Source organism: Nyctibius grandis, chromosome 5 (assembly GCF_013368605.1).
Source record: "Nyctibius grandis isolate bNycGra1 chromosome 5, bNycGra1.pri, whole genome shotgun sequence".
Taxonomy (NCBI): Eukaryota; Metazoa; Chordata; class Aves; order Nyctibiiformes; family Nyctibiidae; genus Nyctibius; species Nyctibius grandis.
The window spans coordinates 79,531,507-79,548,836 of record NC_090662.1 but is presented as its reverse complement, the minus strand read 5'-3'; the positions used below and the strand labels follow the sequence as shown (position 1 = coordinate 79,548,836).

The 17,330-nt window shown below is 41.6% G+C and overlaps 1 protein-coding gene across 2 annotated transcripts in view; it reads right to left on the bottom strand.

Moving 5' to 3' along the window:
• LRP6 (LDL receptor related protein 6) overlaps nt 1-17,330 on the bottom strand; it is a 130,257-nt gene that overhangs the window by 22,586 nt on the left and 90,341 nt on the right. For both annotated transcript variants that reach the window (XM_068401150.1, XM_068401151.1), the window contains 5 exons: nt 11,962-12,178; nt 10,313-10,602; nt 5,996-6,222; nt 3,598-3,782; nt 1,544-1,870 (listed from right to left, as the gene is read on the bottom strand). In XM_068401150.1, coding sequence (XP_068257251.1) covers nt 1,544-1,870; nt 3,598-3,782; nt 5,996-6,222; nt 10,313-10,602; nt 11,962-12,178 — 1,246 coding nt within the window. The remainder of the gene's footprint in view (nt 1-1,543; nt 1,871-3,597; nt 3,783-5,995; nt 6,223-10,312; nt 10,603-11,961; nt 12,179-17,330) is intronic.

The following is a 17,330-nucleotide window of genomic DNA, read 5'->3' as shown; positions in this document are numbered from 1 at the left end:
AAAAAAGGAGAGGAGTACAGGACACATGGCAGGGAGTTTTCCAAAGAGCATGATTTTTTAAAAATGCCATGAGGTGGCATTCGTGGAACAAGCTGCCCTGCATTTGGCTTTAAAACAACAGTTGGATCTCCCTACTCATGCATAATGCAGACAAGATACAATCTGTCTCTCCATACCATGAATCTCTTCACCCACTGACTAATCTGACTGACACCAGTGGAAATCAGCCATCCAGTGTGGCTGCCAAAATTATGAGAGCTTCAATGGCAGCCAGTTATTGAGAGATGGATAAATTATTTGGTTAGAAACTAAGTACACACAGCCTGAGGGGCCTTGCGGTTTGTATTCTGCACAACAATAAAGAAAAATGGGGCTTGGCTGCACTGAGATCAGAAATTTCAAGTCCTGGATTGACCGTGGAGCCAAGCTCCACCTCACTGAGTAAGAAACACTTCTGGGAGTACAAGAGTGTTGTTGGGGGTACACCTCAGCATATCGTCAGTCAGCAAACAGAATTACTACAGAATTAAATCCTGACCCACCTAAATGCAAAGTCCAGAATATAGACCAAACTATCACGTATCCTATACGTCAGGCAAGATTAGAAACAAATAAGCAAGCAAGTAAGTACTTGAAGAGGATTTGAGAGAAACATAACAAATCAAAACGCATTTTGAGCCTTCCTGCTTACACAAATTTAGCTGAGTCACTAAAAAGATTCACTAGAGCCACTCTTATTTTACTATGATACTGGTCTGTTGCAAGATTTTCTTTTTATTTTTTGCTTTCAATATCCTATCTTCTCTGAAAAGTCAGTAGGATTTTAGTATTAGAAAACTGTATTTAAATATACCCTGCTTCCTATGGAGGAAGGGAGGCTAAGGAACCAAAATTTTTTCAAACACACATTTGGTATTAAAAATAGAAACTAGTCCTAACTTGGCCTATCAGCAAAAAAGCCTCACCATGGACCTGTTGGAGTGAGTCCAGAGGAGGGCCACAAAGATGATCAGAGGGCTGGAGCACCTCTGCTATGAAGACAGGCTGAGAGAGTTGGGGCTCTTCAGCCTGGAGAACAGAAGGCTCCAGGGAGACCTTCTAGCAGCCTTCCAGTACCTGAAGGGGGCCTACAGGAAAGGGGAAGAGGGACTTTTTACAAGGGCATGTAGTGATAGGATGAGGGGGAACGGTTTTAAACTGAAAGAGGGTCAATTTAGATGAGATATTAGGAAGAAATTCTTTACTGTGAGGGTGGTGAGACACTGGAACAGGTTGCCCAGAGAAGTCATGGATGCCTCATCCCTGGGAGTGTTCAAAGCCAAGCTGGATAGGGCTTTGAGCAACCTGGTCTAGTGGAAGGCATCCCTGCCCACAGCAGGGGGGTTGGAACCAGATGATCTTTAAGGTTCCTTCCAACCCAAATCATTCTATGATTCTATGATCTCATGTAAAAATATAACTCTTCTTTCCTCCAAGTACAATGCTTGCATCTGTTACTAAACACATCTGCTTCTCTCTTTTATTTTCATTCATCATGGCTTACCACTACAAGTCCTGTTGTCAGAGTTCAAGGAATAGTGAGCTGGGCAGCCACAGACAAAACCACCAACAGGGACTGCTAAGCACAGGTGAGAGCAGTGACCGTTGCTAGAGGCACACTCGTTCCAGCCTGCCTGCCTGGAGGAATGGAAGACCAAGATGTCCATAACATAATCCAAATGCCCTTGGATGATAGTTCGGTTCTGGCCACTGGTCTTGTTGGCTCGTTCGATGCTACGCCGGCTCCAGTCTGTCCAGTAAATGTAATCCTGATACTGAGTCAAGCCAAATGGGTGAGGCAAGTCATCAGCTATAATCTCACGGTCAAGGCCTGTTTCAAAAGGAAAGGGAGAGAAAAAGCAGAGTTATATGGGGACAAACAATATGCTGTTTAATGCTGCTGGACATGTCCCCTGTATAGAAAGATTAACATATAATTAAAGTTACTATTTCATTATTACAAAAGCAAATTATAAAGTAACGTACAATATTCAAAAGACCATCCTGAAGTCTCAGAGCTTATCACAGGAATGTGCTAATCCTGCTTGCGATCACAGAAGAGAATGTATTTTACTAAAGAAAAAGGTCTCAGTTTTGAAAATGATCAGGGTTCTCAAAGATTCTGTCCTTTCCCTCTTCCCTGAAACAAGCAGGTTCCCTCTGAAGGAGACGCAGGATCCTGACACTGTATTCCCAGTTCAGCATCTCTCGCACCATATTTTGGTCACTGCTTACAGAGAGAAAATTGTTATGAGCTTAATACAATTCTATACTATATTATGAGAAAAATTAATTTTTTTCTCATAATGCAGTGTAGAATGTAGGTTAAACTAACGTGTCTCTGGAATGCCATAACAGGAAGGAGTAGTCAGAAACTCAAGGTAGGAAACAGTTAATTGTGTGGAAATTCTAAGACGAGACCTTAAGGAGCAGGGCATGGGGGGTGAAATGATTTCAACCACTTCATTACCATGGGACGTCCTGCTGTCTAGTCACAGAAAATGAACAGGAGATTATGAAGCAAGAAGTCATTCCCTCTTTGCACAAAGAAGACAAGGATGCACAGCCCTGCACTCTGCCATCACTAGCTACAGGCACAGGGAAGATGAAATTCTGATGCTGTGTCCAGTTCCACGGTACACAGGGGAACGCTGAGTCAGACTCAAAAGCACACCAAAATACATGAAGAAAATATTTTATAGTACATATAATTCCTATAATGCATTTTCCTGTTTTGATCTTTTTCTAGTTTTGTTCCACTATTGCAAACGTACTGTTTAAAGAAGACTAACTCCTTTAGCCTTAAATATTGGCTAGTGATAACACGAATCTGAATATTTTGGCACACAAGGCAGTCCACACCTGTGGTGGGTGCTGAGAGTTAAAAAAAGATACTGTGCAAATCTGAGGGGGCTTGGGTCCTCAGTACACTGCCTCAGGACAATGAAAGAATAAAATACTCCACCTCCATTTAGCTGTAATGACCAGTTTATAAAATAATCACACAGACCCTAGCATGAGAGTGAGCCCCCCTGGTGATCAGTACTAGCCAGGAAAAGCTCCTTAGTGTTGAGGATACTGAGGGAAAAAAAAAAGCCTGAACCCTGAGGATACCAACAAAGATTAAAAACCAAACTGTATTAAATTACACTGTGAAAAATGTCCATTAAGCTGTTATCTTGGCTTTCTCTCTACCTTTCTACAGATGATGAAGTGTTTGTTCTGTATTTGCCAGTGTTCTTCAGAGCAGCAAAATAAGACTCTCCAAAACACAGGAAGTTGACAGCTTTGTCCTGCATATAACTGAAAACATGTACAGCTTGTATAATTTTAACTTTGTGAGCAACTATATTATCTACAAGAAAATCGAGGACTCGCTAAATGCTGTGTTGCATAAACATCAATTATAGAAGCAAATGTTAAAGGCGTGTGAGTTTAGAAAAATCTATTTTTGTCTTAAGACGTGTATCTTTGCATTATTTAAGCAATAATTTGCCACAGGGAACTGTGAAAAAGCAGCAGCATCCCCACAACGCTGCCCAGGGCTCTGGGGCTCACCTAGCATGTTGGAGGATTCTATCAGGTTGGTATCGAGGTCGGTCCAGTACAGTCGTCTTTTAGCGTAATCAATAGTTAGGCCGTTAGCACGTCCCACATTTGGTACCAAAGTAGTGCGCTCAGTACCATCCATAGCAGCTCTATCAATCTTTGGCTTACCACCCCATTCAGTCCAGTACATAAACCTGATTAAAAGGACAAAAGAAAAAAAAAAAAATCACATTTATCCAAAAAAAGAACTCAAGGAGAGAAACAAAACAAAAATCCTTAGAAACAATAAGAGAAAAACAAAAGCTGTAAATCTGAGCATTTATTAAGCCCCATTACATTAAATGCTTTTTCAAAATACAAGCAAGGAAGGGAGTCAGGTTTCCTCAAAATGCTTCCAACATTATTTTTTTCACTTAGAGCTGAATTTTCACCAGCAAGTTCCATAGGAAAGCACTTCAATCTCAACTAATCCATGCACATCAGTTAAGAGGAAAAAGGTTGGCAGTTGGGCACCTTCATTTATACCTGGTTATTTAGCAAGATACTTTCCATAGCATTTAGCTTCTGTTTCTATTCAGTTGTCCATCAAATGAAGAAATAGAAAAAGGTAGATATGCAGGGTACTTTTGTAAATAGGTGCCACTGCTCATCTCCACGCAACTAAGTCAGTCAGGCATGTAACAGTGTGTTACATTTCAGCCAAGGGCAGAATAACAAAAAGCTGTATGGCATCTCCACTGGAGCAAAAGTATGAACTATTACATACTCACACACCACTTTATGCTTCATTTGGCAGAAGCATAGACTTGTACACGATTATGTTTTTTTAGGCCCTGTACAGTAGAGGGCTGCATATTTGACATCTGATGTCAAGTAGTTAGTCGCTTCTTCCAAAACATAAAGCCAACACCATTTTAAAAATGAGTAAGACACAGCTAGCCAATGTTTAAACTTTTATCTTTCAATACCTTTAGTAACAAACACCTGTGAAATGCTTTTAATTTCAATCAACCACACAGTGGGAAAGGTTGCTTCAAAAACCAATGATTAAGGGGGAGCTATTCCTTAGACACCAGGAATACTTGCAAATTTTTCTTAAAAATTTTGCAAGTATTTTGTGCATAAGTTTTGCAAGCTCTACACAGCATGGATCTAAGTGTTAGAATTGCCCCCATGGTAGTAATGCCATGAAAATTTCCATATAAAGTACAACAACATAGCTCAGCTATAAGACAAAAGGAAAAACAGGCATTCGGGCTGAAAACTAAAGTAATTTTTTTCCTGCTCTGTGAAGAGACAAAGCATTGAATTATAATAATCCTTGGAAAAAACCATTCCCAGCATAAAACTAGAATTAACCGTAGCAACCTTTTCTTAAAGCTGAGTAACTGGATCTAACAATCTCGTCTTGAATGCCCTCTGATGTACTTGGCCAGGCAACCCCTGGCATGTCAGGACTGAACCACATCTACATGTCCCACTGGGGGCAGCACAGAACTCTGTTCGGCTTCAGCATTGCCACAGTTCCCATCACCTTGTTGAAATGAAGCAGGAGGAATGTGTTCAAGTGGTGCAGAGTCTCTGCAATGCTGTAACTCTTGCAGTGTCACTGGAAATGTGATCGTTTCATAACACTTGAAAATTGAAGTTCCCTCATTTGTAAAATAAGAAAAATACAATGCTGGTATAGCCTCAAAAAGGTTTTGCAGGAATTAGTTAATGTCAAATGAGCATTTCATGGCAGTAGAGCTATTTCAGAAGCTAAATAGTTTTGCCTTGCCTGGCTCCTTCCTCCCTCCCCCTGCTTATTGCCCTACTTTTGCTATTACATTTGGATCCAACTGAGAAGTTTCTTCTCAGGTAATCTTTCATTTTGGGGATAGGTGGGTATAATTGTTTCCACTCTCTGTCCTTGCTTCCCTTGTCCATACCAACTAAAAAGGCTCCCTTATCTGAAGAAACAAACACATTCCTTATTCTCAGACAATAAGCTTCACTCCCCCACTCTCAAGTTATATCATTTAATACCTTTATTGGACCCTAACTTGTGATAAAAAGGATCCTCATTTTTAAAAGGACAAATATTTTCTTCTCAATGCTATAGCCTTTTTCTAATTAATGAATTCCATAAACCTAAAACTTCTTTGATTCTGTGGTTAATTAAAAAACTAAATATAAATCCCTTTTTAATGAGCTGCTCGGATTTCTTTTTTTGTAGTATTCTTAATGATTATTCAGGACACTAAGAGCATATTTCTCCAGCCCTCATACTCTAAATTACCAGGTTGTATTCCCCAGCTCAGCTCTCTCAGGATTTACATGCAGTGCCTAACTAACATGCCCTAGAGGAAGCATTACGATGTTGTTTTTCACCATTCATAAATACAAAATTAAATCAGCAAGTTACCCCTCAGCAGGGTCCAATGCCAATGCCCGGGGACTGTCGAGATCTTTCCACACCAGCACTTGGCGATGCTGTCCATCCAACTTTGACACTTCTATACGATTTGTTCCAGTATCAGCCCAATACAAGTTCTTCCCCAGCCAATCTACGGCCATGCCTTCTGGGTAATCCAAGCCAAACTCCACAACATGTTCCAGTGCGCTGCCATTCATAAACGCTCTGCTGATAGTCTGCAGGGATACAAAGGTACACAGCAAATTAGAAATTTTACCAGTCTGTCATTGGGCTGGTTGTTTTCTTTGTTGCATTTTAAACACTTTCAGATTTTAGGCATCTCATAGGAAAGAGGATCTTACAATATGCTACTTATTTGCAAGGCGAACAATGCTGCTATTCAGAAGTAATGATTTACTGTACTCTACGAATGTATTCTGTGTCAATTCCAAGAGCGTTTCACTGGGGAAATAAATGGGATAACTAGTCTGGTTCAATTAAGCAGTCTACATGCCAAAGTGACCTTAATAGCTCAGTGCCAACTTTGAGGGGGAAATATTTTGGCTCTCCCAGGACTATACAAAAGCATTGATGTTATAGCACAGAACAATGTTTAAAGCAGCCTAATGAAAAAGTTCAGGATAGAACAGCAAACAGAAGAAAACAACCTCATGACCAATTAGCTCAGTAGTGCAAATGCTTCAGTACTGATAGTTTAATTTAATTTCACTAAGCATAATTTCTTCTTGGTTTTTTATTCAAAAGACTTATTTTAACTCTTGCCATCATGGATCAGCCTGTGATAACAGATACAGCCAGAATTATATTTTAATATCAGAGTTTAGGCATTCCCTCATTTACTATGACCACTTATAAGCCTGAAAGTAAAGGAGTAACATTAGGATGGTACAAAATTCTTTTTGGCAAACACGGGCTTCTGTGTCCTTAATATTCCTCTCTGCACACACTGCTCATACTTCTAACCCATCACAAGTTAACACAAAGATTGATATTTTGTTTACTTTCCAGTTTGGATGCTACCTGCTAACCATGTCAGTTTGTGACAGTACACAGCAGGGAAGTTTGTATCTCAGTCTTCACCTGTATCACCCTTAAAAATTGATCAGATCATTGCTTTATTTTTATTTCAAACACAGCTCAAATAAATACAATACCTGAAGAGCTCAGCCACGTCACCTCTCTCAAACTCACTTAAACTCTGTGTTTTTAACTTTTCTGATTCTTCAGTTGCAAAGGTCTATGAGTTATTCCTGGCACAGGTCTCAACCCAATTGTGGAAAACTTTCTTTTATTAAAAACTAATTTTTGATGCTCACAAATCTCATTAGATCTACAACCAATGAAAAAAACAAAGGGCATAACTAGACTCACTGATAACAGACAGACAATACACAGATTTCTGTCACTCCATTAACCACCACATTTAAACACCTACCCTCAACCTTTTCTGATTTGTCAGTCTAGACCCTAGACCTGCTTTACAGAATCACAGAATGTTAGGGATTGGAAGGGACCTCGAAAGATCATCTAGTCCAATCCCCCTGCCGGAGCAGCATTGCCTAGACCATATCACACAGGAATGCGTCCAGGTGGGTTTTGAATGTCTCCAGAGAAGGAGACTCCACAACCTCTCTGGGCAGCCTGTTCCAGTGTTCGGTCACCCTCACCGTAAAGAAGTTTTTCCTCATATTTATGTGGAACCTCCTGTGTTCCAACTTGCACCCATTGCCCCTTGTCCTGTCAAGGGATGTCACTGAGAAGAGCCTGGCTCCATCCTCATGACACTTGCCCTTTACATATTTATAAACATTAATGAGGTCACCCCTCAGTCTCCTCTTCTCTAAGCTAAAGAGACCCAGCTCCCTCAGCCTCTCCTCATAAGGGAGATGTTCCACCCCCTTAATCATCTTCGTGGCTCTGCGCTGGACTCTCTCTAGCAGTTCCCTGTCCTTCTTGAACTGAGGGGCCCAGAACTGGACACAATATTCCAGATGCGGCCTCACCAGGGCAGAGTAGAGGGGGAGGAGAACCTCTCTCGACCTGCTAACCACACCCCTTCTAATACACCCCAGGATGCCATTGGCCTTCTTGGCCACAAGGGCACACTGCTGGCTCATGGTCATCCTGTTGTCCACTAGGACCCCCAGGTCCCTTTCCCCTACGCTGCTCTCCAACAGGTCTGCCCCCAACTTCTACTGGTACATGGGGTTGTTCTTGCCCAGATGCAGGACTCTACACTTGCCCTTGTTATATTTCATTAAATTTCTCCCCGCCCAACTTTCCAGCCTGTCCAGGTCTCTCTGAATGGCTGCGCAGCCTTCCGGCACATCAGCCACTCCTCCCAGTTTTGTGTCATCAGCGAACTTGCTGACAGTGCACTCTATTCCCTCATCCAAGTCATTAATGAATATATTGAATAGAACTGGTCCCAGTACCGACCCTTGAGGGACTCCGCTAGACACAGGCCTCCAACTGGACTCAGTCCCATTGACCACCACTCTCTGGCTTCTTTCCTTCAGCCAGTTCACAATCCACCTCACTATCCGATCATCCAGACCACCCTTCTTCAGTTTAGCTGCGAGGATGCTGTGGGAGACCGTGTCAAACGCCTTACTGAAATCGAGATAGACCACATCCACAGCTTTACCATCATCTATCCACCGGGTTACGTCCTCATAAAAGGCTATCAAGTTGGTTAAGCATGACTTCCCCTTGGTGAAGCCGTGCTGAGTGCCCCTAATGATCCCCCTATCCTTGATGTGCCTAGAGACAGCACCAAGGACAAGTTGTTCCATCACCTTTCCGGGGATGGAGGTGAGGCTGACCGGTCTATAGTTACCCGGGTCCTCCTTCTTGCCCTTTTTGAAGACTGGAGTGACGTTCGCTTTCCTCCAGTCCTCAGGCACCTCTCCCGTTGCCCACAACTTAGTAAAGATGATGGAGAGTGGCCTAGCAATGACTTCCGCCAGCTCCCTCAGCACCCGCAGGTGCATCCCATCAGGGCCCATGGATTTATGGACGTCCAGATTGCTTAATTGGTCCCTGACCCAGCCCTCATCTACCAAGACAGATTCCTCCTCTATCCTGACTTCTTCTGGGGCATCAGGGGTCCGGGGCTCCTCAGGACAGCCTCCAGCAGTATAGACAGAGGCAAAGAAGGCATTCAGTAACTCCGCCTTCTTTTTATCCTCTGTCTCCAGGGCCCCCACCTCATTCATCAGTGGGCCTACATTGCCTCTAGTGTTGGCTTTACCTGCAATGTATTTGAAGAAGCCCCTTCTGTTGTCCTTGACCTCTCTTGCAAGGTTTAATTCCAAGGAGGCCTTAGCTTTCCTAGTTGCCTCCCTACATCCTCTGACAACAGACTTATATTCCTTCCAAGTGGCCAGCCCCTCCTTCCATGATCTGTACACCCTCTTCTTCCACTTGAGTTTGCCCAGCAGTTCCCTGTTTAACCATGCAGGTCTCCTGGTACCCTTCCTTGACTTCCTACCTGCTGGGATGCTCTGATCTTGAGCTCGGAAGGAGCAGTCCTTGAATGCTAACCAACTATCTTGGGCCCCCTTACCTTCTAGTACCCTGTCCCATGGGATTTCCCCTAGCAATTGCTTGAAAAGGCCAAAGTTGGCCCTCCTGAAGTCCAGGGTTGTGATTCTGCTAGCTATTCTGGTCCTGCCACATGAGATCCTGGACTCTACCATCTCATGGTCACTACAACCAAGGCTGCCCTCAACCTTCGCCTCTTCAACCAGACCCTCCTTGTTAGTGAGGATAAGATCCAGCAACGCTCCTCTCCTAGTTGCCTCATCCACCATTTGCATCAGAAAGTTATCATCAACGCACTGGAGGAACCTCCTGGACTGAGGATGGCTGGCTGAGTAGGCCTCTCAGCAAATATCACAAAGTCTGTGATTCATAATGTGTCTCATGTGCAGTAGCTATATAAGCTAATGAATAGCTAAGACCCATTTTCACTTCCTGACCCAAGACAAGGCTTTCTCCATTAAATATATCTAGCAAAACATCTGTAATCCCGTAAATCTCCTGCCATATGGCATTCTTCTCAGCCTTCTGCCAAAAAACTTTATTTTTACAAACTTATCCTTTCTGTGAAAATGTATACATTAGATTTAAATTATTTATAGGAGAGAATGCTGCTAGCATAACGAAAATATATGCCATTCTTAGTTAAAACAAGCTCTTTTACCTATCCCTTGAATCTTGTAAATCACATTTGTCAATCCATTCCCAAGTATCTCAAGAACCTTGTAACAACTTAATAGCCAATATGGAATAAACCTCTACCTTCAATGAAATGTCAGTCCAGTAAATCCGATTGTCTGTCACATCAAAATCCAGAGCAGAAGCTTCCTTGACGCCAGTGAGTGGAATAGCAACGTTGTTGTTGTTCGTTTCTAAAGAGATTCGTCTGATATCTGCTCTCCGAGAAAACAGCAGGAAAGCCTCTGGGACAATGCAGGTCTTCATATCATTGATGAGCTCTAAGCCTATGGGGCAAGCGCAGCGAAGGCCTTGTGGTCTGTACAGACAAAGGTGACTGCAGCCGCCATTATCCTCTGCACAAGGGTTTGTACCTAAGCATGCAACAAAAGCAAAAGCAATCATTGCAAACTGACTTCAGTTGGAAGATGAAGACAGTCCTCACACGCATCAATGACGCTATGAGTTCTTTAAGAAATACATATAGTTTTTCACCTTTTATTCTCTGAATGAATTCATTTTTGTTCGGTTCCTGTAATCCTTTGGAAAGCTGTTTCTCTATGTGGCTAGAAAGCCAGTGCTTGTTTTCCTGACCCCATGAAACAAACCCAGCATTAGGGAAAGGGATCTGGACTACAACAGCTACTGATGTTCCCGATTCACAACAAAAGCACTAAATGGACAGTAAGTATGTAAGTAAGCAAGTGTATGTTCTGCTGCCTTTTGCAGTACACTGGTTCAGTTACATACCCCAGTTGTGTTCCTAGAGATGGAAAATTTGCAGATCTATTTTCACATCCATTCAATGGCCTCTTCTCTCCAGGATGCTAGTAAAGCAGGTCTTTGCAATACTAACTTGCGTACCTGCACATGTTGGAAATCCACCTACTAAAAGAGGCCCAGCATTACCAAGCTCAATTAGCCAAACAGATGGAAAGAGAGCTGCATTTAAAACACAAGTACCTTAAGGCATCTTGTTAACGTGGCAACAGAAATGCAAAGATATACCTCAACTATATTTGATTAATTCCCTGGGGTACAGTCCAGACGTGGCAGCAAGAAGCTGAAAGCCCTATCCGTATAGCAGGATATTCAGGGAATGTGATGAGTTCTGTGATGCCACAGTCGCACTGCTACCAGTGTTTGGATAGCCAATGATAGCAAATTTAAAGCTAGATCCTGCATTTTTACACCAAAGACACTACAGGGCAGAAAGTACTTCTAGTTATTTTTAAAGATGATTTTGCTGTATTAACGTGAAAAGTACTGAACAGAATAAAACTGGCTCATTCTTAGCTATTGCATACTGGGAGCACATGTTCAGATTGCAAGATGAAAAGCTGCTACAGCTGCAGTTTCATAAACAGCTGGGCTAATCTAATAGCGGGCTGTTACAAAGAGAAGTTCTCATTTTCCATGATCCTTCTTCCCCCTTTACTGGATCCAGGGCTGTTCAGACCTATGAGCCACTCCAATTCCCTAAGAAGCAGAAAATGACCCATTTTGGGGGGAGCCTGGTTGTTTTCCAGCTGATACTCTTCCAAGCTAGAGAGCTGAAGCACCTCACAAAACACCTACCCCACCCCATCAAACTGAAGCCTACAGTTATCATGCAATAAAACTGGATTCTGCCCGTTTCTAAATATCTGACCTGGTATAAAGTGATACCTGCAGAAAAGCACTGCTGAAATTTTCTATTTCATTTTACTTGCCTGATTAGTAGTCTCACTCACCAATTATCTGGTGGACGTTTGTAGCTTTCAGGCCCATTAGATCAGGCAGTTGATCTATGATGATCTCTCTTTCTGCTGTTCGCTTATGCACGCGTTCAATACTGCGTCTTTGCCAGTCTGTCCAATAAACATAGTCTCCCAACAACGTGAATCCAAAGATGTGAGGCAGCTTGTCCTCCACCAGAACTCTTCTCCCAGTTCCATCAGCATTCATGACCTATGGATATATACAAACTTATTATGTATACAGAATAATTCTGTCACTCTTTATCAAAGATTAATTAACTAGCTGCTCCACACTTAGACTTCATATTAAAAGATAATCTCCTAGCCAGTAAAATGCTATCAATGTTACACAGCACTCTAATAAAAAAAGACTGTATTTCAATAGGTACTTATGCTAAAAACCACACAGGATCTCTTATATATAAGACTAGTCTCATAAACAGATCATAATGTGAAATTATGGCACAACATTCCTTATATTTGCTTTAAGAACTAATATTATTTGTGTCTGCTGGACATTGCCTCTCCCTCTTATTTCTGACTTATGTCTCTTGGTTTAGTTTTAAATGAGAGACACTGTGTTTTACATGAATGAAGACAAGCTTACAATGTCAAGGAGTCCTGGCTCAGGATCTTGTAGTCCACAGTCCCTCCCAAGTGAGCTTTGCCCATGTTACAGATAGCAGAAGAGGAGGCTGCACATAAATTCTGGGAGGCAAACATGTCAAGATGATCTACAGAATATGTTTATATTCCCAAGTCTGAATAAAGAACCAGTTTTACATTCTTCAAAATCAAGTTTAGTATTTTTTGTACTAGAAGGAACACTAATAATCTGTAAATAATTGCATGCCTTTGATCAAGACACCTGAATTTACTGTGTCATTTTTCTCTACTGCTAAAACGAAGTAATACCTAACTTCCTCAACTTCAGAGGCACTGAAAGGATTAATTAAACATATGTATGCATGTTCAAGTTATCCAGTACCTTAAGAATGCCAAGTACCATTATAAAAAGTACCATAGTGACAGGAGTGAAGAGAGTCCTGTGTTTTAAGAGAAGCTTAAAAATGATGCAGCACTGCAATTTTATAGAAAAGTTCCTTCAGAAATATTTCTGCTTGTTTCAAGTTCACAGTTTAAGTTTACAGCACGTAAACTACCCTTCAAAAAAAAGAAAAAAACCCCAAACAACCTTAATGTAAAAATTTCTCAAAACAATGTGATTAACAAATTTCAAGATAGCATACTAATCCTTGAAACATCAAAACATCCTTCCCACTACTCAAGGATGTTGCTAGACTGGAAAAGGATGACTTACTAAATCACTGTTTTCAAATCTCTCTCACTTGCCTTGGTGGAATTAAGATAGCCATAGACAAGTCTGTATGATTTCCCATTCTTCCTATGGCTCAAACCCAAAGACTTGTGCAATGACAACCTTCAGGATCAATTGTTTAACAACTCCAGCTAGACGGATAATGTTTTGTGGTCAGAAGAATTTCATAGCGCATGAGAAATGAGAAGTTTGCAGCAACTCATACCTTTTGCTTACCCAAGCACAGATGGGGAGGGAGGAAAGGAACAGAGAAACACAAAAGAAACCCATACCTTTCCCAGCATACAGTACAACGTACACATGAATAAAATATTTCTAAGTTCACTTAAAAAGTGGAACAAAATGCTATGATCTTCACAATAATTCAATTTCTCTTTAAAACTATTCCCTACCATAAACTTCCTGACATTACTGCACTTACTCTCAGTATGTTAGAATGGGAATTGAACCTTACGTGCACATTTCCTACAGAAGAATAAAGGGGCTCTGCATACTTGCTGGTTTGTAGGAATAAGCTCCACATTTAAAAAAAAAAAATCGTAGTAACTCTGTGGAATTGGCTTACCAAAAAATCTTCAGTCTAGTAGCATATACGGTACGCTTCTACAAATGCACTAATACACACGCATTGTAAAAATAAGATTAACATTACTTGGTGAAATTTTTTTCTTCCCCTGCTCACCAAAGGATCTCACTAAGATCCTTTAGAAAGTCAAGCAGAGTACTTGCAGCTTCACTTTGCATTATGGTGCATTTACCATCCTAAAGCTGTAACTCATGTCCTTTACACTGGTAACCAAATCCAAACACAGCTTTTCCTATAACAGATTGTTTAGCTGGGCTCAGAGCCCAGCATAATTGCCTAATTTCTGGACCTCCTTTTGAAAACAAGCCTTGCTATTCCATTTATTCTACTTCAGAAAATTTCAGCATCTGCTGGCTCTCTCAGTTCCTAGCAGCATGCCTCCTACACTCTGTTTTGATAAATGAGGTTGCTAAACAACAGACTAATGGTTAACTTTAGAACCAGGGACACAGATTTAACATCTGTAAGATAACTGTGAGTTACAGTCCTTAAGCCAACAATTCCTTCAAGAAACCGTCACCACCACCAAGCAAAACTGGTCACCCCCTTTTGCCTACTACCCCTTTTCTAACCATAGCACAGTCATCTTGCATTTCTGCGATGACTTGTTTCCCCCTTCCCCTTAAACTACAGAGATAAGCCATTTGCTTGTAACTAATTAATATGTGTCAATTAGTCCTTTCTAAGCAGATCAAACAGACATACAGAATGTTATGGATGTTGCAAAGCAAATTGACTAAAACCACACAGTAATAACTACTAAAACATCTCTATCACAAAGCAGTATCTTCAGATAGTACACTTTTTACCTTGTACTTATAAAGGGAAGAAACTTCCATATTTAAGGGGGTGCTTAACTACTGGCAAAGACAATTAGTTCGAAGGTGTATGGTGTGACATGAGCTTTCTTTGGCAAACTTCAAAAGGGAAGCTGTTCAAATAAACTTCCTCTTAAACTGAAAGAAAGTCAGGAAAAGAGAAGGGAGGACTTAAGGATTAAGTATCTGCTTTTAATTAATTTTTGTTTTGCCACACACAGGTTATTATGAAAGACAGCTTTATGCCAACTAGACAAAACAGACGCCAATCTGAAAGCACTTATACATACCTGCCTCCCTACCTCCAGTGCAATCTTACCTGAGTCCATCTGCGCAATATTACTTAATATAAACATCTGCCCATTAGCAGCTGGGTACCACCATATGAACAGTTCCACAGCACCACATTGTCTGCAGTCGCTTTGGCTGCATTTTAGGAGATTTGAATAGAATTTCATCAATAGGCTACAGAACCAAATAGTCTGGTGTCAGGCAGAAGGAAAGTGGCAAGAGATACAGGGATAATACATATAATAAGCACAAGGAAAAAGAAACAATCGCTAATCAACCAATTTCAAAGGATTTCGGCATCATCTTTTCACATATTGAAATTCAGGTGATAACCGAGTCCCAGCCAATACTGCTTTATGCATTCATTCCCCTTCTCCAGCCCCAGATGGATCAGCTCATCACAGTGAAGCCTATCCCCACAGAATCCCCCATATGAGAAACCCACCTTCTGCTGCTATGAAGCAGTGTCTCCAGTGGTTTATTCTGTTTTAACCACAATGTGGTGTGGGTTTCACATTCTGAGGCCATTCTGAATACTGCAAACCACAGTGAGAATATAGACTACAACAGGAAACAGATGTGGTGCAACCACAAACACTACCTTTACTGAAAGAGTGAGTAGTTCCACGAAAAAAATGAAACTAAGTACAAAAATTAAATGGCTTCAGAAAAAATACCAGATATCCTGCCTGTAGGATAAGGGCTTTGCTTATCCTAGAACAATAATGAATGTAAACCTATGGCCTCGTGAAAGTAAAGTTTATTCAAAATAAATGAATTAATGCTAAAAATGTGGTCATATTTTAAGATGTTGTACTTCATGGTCAGCAGGAAAAATAAAATAGCAACTTTGAAGCATTACTTCTATTTTAAAGTTACAGACTGGACTGCAGAGTGATGTATTCTAAGGATCTTTCTTGCTGTCAGAATACCCTGGATTCAATTCACACTTGAATATCAGTAATAACTGTGATAAATAGGCTAATGCAGTGAAATAATATCTTAGATAATCTGGGATTTGAGTGTAAGGTAGTTTACACTTGTAATTTGACTGTTTTAAGTCTAGAGCTCAATCATTATACCTATCCCATTTGTGAAAATGACGTTCAGCTCTGGTTAGAGCCTGTGCTGGAACCCTGGCAAAGCTATGCAGACTAGCAGTCTGCTCAGGTCTAGCGGACCAAGGCCAGTGGCAGTAGAGACCAGGCAGAGATACACCAGCATATATCCACAGCACTGAGGATGTGCTAATAATAGAAACAGCCTGTCCATATCAGGCTATACCTACATCAATATCACATAAGAACCCAGTTCTACAACGTGCCAGACAGCCTCAATACTGACGACTCCTGGAGAAGACAGCACACAGGCTCTGGAAAGAACACGCTTTCCCACGTAAATCTGTGAGACCATCAGAAAAACCTGATATGATTTACTTGTAATTAACCTAGTGCCATAAGCAGGGTGACAGTGTGCAAACTGTTGCCTTTTGTCTTAACTCATGAGCACAGTTTAATTTTCAATGCAGAACCACAGAACCTTAGACCAGCCTAGGTTGGAAGGGACCTCAAAAGATCATCTGGTCCAACCTTTTGTGGGAAAGGGAGCCTAGATGAGATTATCCAGCATCCTGTTCAGTCAGATGTTGAAAACTTCCAGTGATGGGGACTCTACCACCTCCCTCAGGAGGTTATTCCAGTGAATGATTGCTCTCACTGTAAAATATTTCTTTCTTATATTGAGATGAAACCTCTCCCAGCACAACTTGTACCAGCTGCCCCTGTCCTCCCCAAGTGGCTCCTTGTGAAGGGAGGGTCTCCATCCTCCTTGTAGCTGCCCTTTAAGTACTGGAAAACTGTGATGAGGTCTCCCCAAGCCTTCTCTTCTCCAGGGAGAAAAGACCTAACTCCTTCAGTATTTCCTCACAAGGCAGGTTCTCCAGCCCTTTGATCATCTTCATGGCCCTCCTTTGGGCCCTCTCCAGTTTGTCTGCATCTTTTTTGAATTGTGGGGACCAAAGCTGGACACAGTACTCTAGGTGTGGCCTGACAAGCACTGAGTAGAGTGGGATGATCACATCTCTAGCTCTGCTAGCAATGCCCCTGTGGATGCAGCCCAGGACCCTATTTGCCTTTCCACCAGGACCCCCAGACCCCTTTCAGCAAGGCTGCTCCCCAGTCACACATATCCTAGCTGGTACTGAGCTCTTGGGTTATGTCATCCCACGTGCAGGACCTTGCACTTGTCTTTGTTAAACTTCACATAGTTCTTGCTAGCCCACTGTTCCAGCCTGTCCAGGTGTCTCTGTAAGACGGCTCTCCCTTCTTGA